Source organism: Pipra filicauda, unplaced genomic scaffold (genome assembly GCF_003945595.2).
Source record: "Pipra filicauda isolate LSUMZ 115617 unplaced genomic scaffold, ASM394559v2 scaffold698_size162617_pilon, whole genome shotgun sequence".
In the NCBI taxonomy this organism is placed as follows: domain Eukaryota; kingdom Metazoa; phylum Chordata; class Aves; order Passeriformes; family Pipridae; genus Pipra; species Pipra filicauda.
The window spans coordinates 8,165-13,389 of NW_024104862.1; the positions used below are offsets into that span (position 1 = coordinate 8,165).

The 5,225-nt window shown below is 54.2% G+C and overlaps 1 protein-coding gene across 1 annotated transcript in view; it reads left to right on the forward strand.

The window, feature by feature from the left end:
* Positions 1-2,741, forward strand: part of LOC113982904 (dynein regulatory complex protein 1-like) — a 10,581-nt gene extending 7,840 nt beyond the window's left edge. Inside the window, exons 5-7 of the mRNA XM_039388887.1 lie at positions 448-677; positions 2,342-2,514; positions 2,625-2,741. Coding sequence (XP_039244821.1) covers positions 448-677; positions 2,342-2,514; positions 2,625-2,741 — 520 coding nt within the window. The remainder of the gene's footprint in view (positions 1-447; positions 678-2,341; positions 2,515-2,624) is intronic.
* Positions 2,742-5,225: the final 2,484 nt, after the last annotated feature.

Below are 5,225 nucleotides of genomic sequence, written 5' to 3' on the forward strand. Positions count from 1 at the left end.
CCAATTTGGGGATGTGGATCCCAATTCCCCAGGGCCGGGAATTCCGTGGATCCCAATTCCATGGATCCAAGTTACACAGGTCGGGGAATTCCAGCTAATTTCGAGACATGGCTCAGGGAATTCCGACTGGTTTTGGGGACACGGATCCCAATTCCCCAGGGCCGGGAATTCCACATCTCCCGCTTCCCCAGGGCCGGGAATTCCATGGATCCCACTTCCCTAGGGCAGGGAATTCCAGACGATTTGGGGACATGGATCAGGGAATTCCAGCTGATTTTGGGGACATGGATCCCAATTCCACAGGGCAGGGAATTCCGGCCAATTTGAAGACATGGCTCAGGGAATTCCAGCTGTTTTTGGGGACATGGATCCCACTTCCCCAGGGCCGGGAATTCCATGGATCCCACTCCCCCAGGGCCGGGAATTCCACGGCTCCCCTTCCCGCAGACACTTTTCCGTGACGGGCCTGGCTCAGTTCCGGCGGGTGTGGTTGGTGAACGAGGAGGAGGCCAAGGAGCTGATCCGGAAAGCTCTGGAAGCCGATCGGCTCATCCACATCCAACAGCTGGGAATTCCCTGGGAAGAGCCGCTCCACTGGTTCCTGGAAAACGTGGGACCCTTGGGAGAGAAGCCGGAGAAGAGGACGGCGCTCCGGGCGGCCCGGGAAGCACTGGAAGGTGGGAATTCCGGGAACGTTCCCGGAATATTCCCGATGTTTCCCTCCCTGGGAGCCCCCCCGGGATGTTCGCGGCCTTGTCGTTCCCGTTGGGAATCTCCCGGGAATCCCCAGTTCCAGGAAAACTGGCCGCGATCCTCCTCCCACCCCAGAATCCTTGGATTTGTTTTCCAGGGATCATCTGGGATTTTCCTGATGATTCCGGGGAGAACATTCCAAGGATTTTTGGATTTGTTTCCCAGGGATTTTCCTGCTGATTTTATGGAAAAAATTCCAAGGATTTTGGGATTTGTTTTCCAGGGGTTTGTTGGGATTTTCCTGGTGATTTTCAGGAGAACATTCCAAGGATTTTTGGATTTGTTTTTCTGGGATTTTATGGAGAACATTCCAAGGTTTTTTGGATTTGTTTCCCAGAGATTTTCCTGGTGATTTCGGGGAAAACATTCCAGGGATTTTTGGATTTGTTTTCCAGGGTTTTGTTGGGATTTTCCTGCTGATTCCAGGGAGAACATTCCAAGGATTTTTGGATTTGTTTCCCAGGGATTATCTGGGATTTTCCTGAGGAATTTGGGGAGAACATTCCAAGGATTTTTGGATTTGTTTTCCAGGGATCCATTGGAATTTTCCTGAGGATTTTATGGAGAACATTCCAATGATTTTTGGATTTGTTTCCCAGGGATTTTCCTGCTGATTTTATGGAAAAAATTCCAAGGATTTTTGGATTTGTTTTCCAGGGATTTTCCTGATGATTCCAGGGAGAACATTCCAAGAATTTTTGGATTTGTTTTCCAGGTTTTTGTTGGGATTTTCCTGAGGATTCCAGGGAGAACATTCCAAGGATTTTTGGATTTGTTTTCCAGGGTTTTTTTTGGATTTTCCTGGTGATTCCAGGGAGAACATTCCAAGGATTTTTGGATTGGTTTTCCAGGGATCCATTGGAATTTTCCTGGTGATTCCAGGGAAAACATTCCAAGGATTTTTGGATTTGTTTTCCAGGGATCATCTGGGATTTTCCTGGTGATTTTAGGGAGAACATTCCAAGGATTTTGGGATTTGTTTTCCAGAGATTTTTGGGGATATTCCTGCTGATTCCAGGAAGAACATTCCAAGGATTTTTGGATTTGTTTTTCTGGGATTTTCCTGATAATTTTATGGAGAACATTCCAAGGATTTTGGGATTTGTTTTCCAGGGATTTTCCTGATGATTTTAGGGAGAACATTCCAGGGATTTTTGGATTTGTTTTCCAGGGATCATCTGGGATTTTCCTGCTGATTCCAGGGAGAACATTCCAAGGATTTTTGGATTTGTTTTCCAGGGATCATCTGGAAGTTTCTTGATGATTTTGGGGAGAACATTCCAAGGATTTTGGGATTTGTTTCCCAGGGATCCATTGGGATTTTCCTGCTGATTCCAGGGGGAACATTCCAAGGATTTTTGGATTTGTTTTCCAGGGTTTTGTTGGGATTTTCCTGATGATTTTAGGGAGAATATTCCAAGGATTTTTGGATTTGTTTCCCAGGGATTATCTGGGATTTTCCTGCTGATTCCAGGGAGAACATTCCAAGGATTTTTGGATTCTTTCCCAGGGATCACCTGGGATTTTCCTGCTGATTTTTAGGGACCACCAAGGACTTTTCCTCCCCCTTTTTCTCTCCACATTCCAGAGGAAAACTCCGGAAAACCACCCGAGGACGGGAAAGGGAAGAAAAAGAAAGGCTTGGGAAGCGGAAAAGAAGGAAAAGGAATTCCCGGGAAAGCCGGGCTCGGATCCAGACCCTTGGGAAACGTTCCCAAGGAAACCATCCGGAGGATCCTGGAGCTGCTCCGGGACGAGTCGGTGAGCGACGGGTTCGATGGGATGATCCCGCTTTTCCCGGATTTCCTCGGGATCAAGGCGGGAGACGCTGATTCCCGGCTCCGCCCCCTCTTCCCGGCCTTTTTCCCAAGGGATTCCTGATGGAGAAGGAGCTGCTGAAGCCGCTGCAGGAGCTGGAGGGGCCCCCGGACACCCTCGGGAAGATCCGATCCCTCTTCCAGGTGCGGCGGGATTTGGGAAGGGAATGAGGGAAGGGGTGGGATTTAAGGCCCATTCCCACCCAAAGCATTCCAGGAGATTCCAAAACCTTCCCTTCCCTTCCCTTCCCTTCCCTTCCCTTCCCTTCCCTTCCCTTCCCTTTCCTTCCCTTCCCTTCCCTTCCCAAACCTTCCCTTCCCTTCCCTTCCCTTCCCTTCCCTTCCCTTCCCAAACCTTCCCTTCCCTTCCCTGTCCCTTCCTTCCCAAACCTTCCTTCCCTTCCCTTCCCTTCCTTCCCTTCCCCAAACCTTCCCTTTCCCCCAAACCTTCCGTCCTTCCCCTTTTCCTTCCCTTCCCTTCCTTTTCTCCTTCCGTCCCTTCCCGTCCCTTCCCTTCCCTTCCCTTCCCTTCCCTTCCCTTCCCGTCCCTTCCCTTCCCTTCCCTTCCCTTCCCTTCCCTTCCCTTCCCTTCCCTTCCCTTCCCTTCCCTTCCCTTCCCTTCCCTTCCCTTCCCTTCCCTTCCCTTCCCTTCCCTCCCTTCCCTTCCCTTCCCTTCCCTTCCCTTCCCTTCCCTTCCCTTCCCTTCCCTTCCCTTCCCTTCCCGTCCCTTCCCTTCCCTTCCCTTCCCTTCCCTTCCCTTCCCTTCCCTTCCCTTCCCTTCCCTTCCCTTCCCTTCCCTTCCCTTCCCTTCCCTTCCCTTCCCTTCCCTTCCCTTCCCTTCCCTTCCCTTCCCTTCCCTTCCTTCCCTTCCCTTCCCTTCCCTTCCCTTCCCTTCCCGTCCCTTCCCTTCCCTTCCCTTCCCGTCCCTTCCCCCTTCCCTTCCCTTCCCTTCCCTTCCCTTCCCTTCCCTTCCCTTCCCTTCCCTTCCCTTCCCTTCCCTTCCCTTCCCTTCCCTTCCCTTCCCTTCCCTTCCCTTCCCTTCCCTTCCCTTCCCTGCCCTTCCCGAACCTTCCCTTCCCTTCCCTTCCCTTCCCTTCCCTTCCCTTCCCTTCCCTTCCCTTCCCTTCCCTTCCCTTCCCTTCCCTTCCCTTCCCTTTCCCTTCCCTTCCCTTCCCTTCCCTTCCCTTCCCTTCCCTTCCCTTCCCTTCCCTTCCCTTCCCTTCCCTTCCCTTCCCTTCCCTTCCCTTCCCTTCCCTTCCCTTCCCTTCCCTTCCCGTTCCCTTCCCTTCCCTTCCCTTCCCTTCCCTTCCCTTCCCTTCCCTTCCCTTCCCTTCCCTTCCCGTCCCTTCCCTTCCCGTCCCTTCCCTTCCCTTCCCGTCCCTTCCCTTCCCTTCCCTTCCCTTCCCTTCCCTTCCCTTCCCTTCCCTTCCCTTCCCTTCCCTTCCCTTCCCTTCCCTTCCCTTCCCTTCCCTTCCCTTCCCTTCCCTTCCCTTCCCTTCCCTTCCCTTCCCGTACATTCCCTTCACTTCCCCGTCCATTCCTTCCTTTCCTTTCCCTTCCTCTTCCCTCCCTTCCCCTCCCCTCCCTTCCCTTCCCTCCCCTTCCCTTCCCTTCCCTTCCCTTCCCTTCCCTTCCCTTCCCTTCCCTCCCCTTCCCTCCCCTTCCCTTCCCTTCCCTTCCCTTCCCTTCCCTTCCCTTCCCTTCCCTTCCCTTCCCTTCCCTTCCCTTCCCTTCCCTTCCCGAACCTTCCCTTCCCGTCCCTTCCCTTCCCTTCCCTTCCCTTCCCTTCCCTTCCCTTCCCTTCCCTTCCCTTCCCTTCCCGTCCCTTCCCTTCCCTTCCCTTCCCTTCCCCTCCCTTCCCTTCCCTTCCCTTCCCTTCCCTTCCCTTCCCTTCCCTTCCCTTCCCTTCCCTTCCCTTCCCTTCCCTTCCCTTCCCGACCCTTCCCTTCCCGACCCTTCCCTTCCCGACCCTTCCCTTCCCTTCCCTTCCCTTCCCTTCCCTTCCCTTCCCTTCCCTTCCCTTCCCTTCCCTTCCCTTCCCTTCCCTTCCCTTCCCTTCCCTTCCCTTCCCTTCCCTTCCCTTCCCGAACCTTCCCTTCCCTTCCCTTCCCGAACCTTCCCTTCCCTTCCCTTCCCTTCCCTTCCCTTCCCTTCCCTTCCCTTCCCTTCCCTTCCCTTCCCTTCCCTTCCCGTCCCTTCCCTTCCCTTCCCGTCCCTTCCCTTCCCTTCCCTTCCCTTCCCTTCCCTTCCCTTCCCTTCCCTTCCCTTCCCTTCCCTTCCCTTCCCTTCCCGTCCCTTCCCTTCCCTTCCCTTCCCTTCCCTTCCCTTCCCTTCCCTTCCCTTCCCTTCCCTTCCCGTCCCGAACCTTCCCTTCCCTTCCCTTCCCTTCCCTTCCCTTCCCTTCCCTTCCCTTCCCTTCCCTTCCCTTCCCTTCCCTTCCCTTCCCTTCCCTTCCCTTCCCTGCCCTTCCCTTCCCTTCCCTTCCCTTCCCTTCCCTTCCCTTCCCTTCCCTTCCCTTCCCGTCCCTTCCCGTCCCTTCCCTTCCCTTCCCTTCCCTTCCCTTCCCTTCCCTTCCCTTCCCTTCCCTTCCCTTCCCTTCCCTTCCCTTCCCTTCCCTTCCCTTCCCTTCCCTTCCCTTCCCTTCCCTTCCCTTCC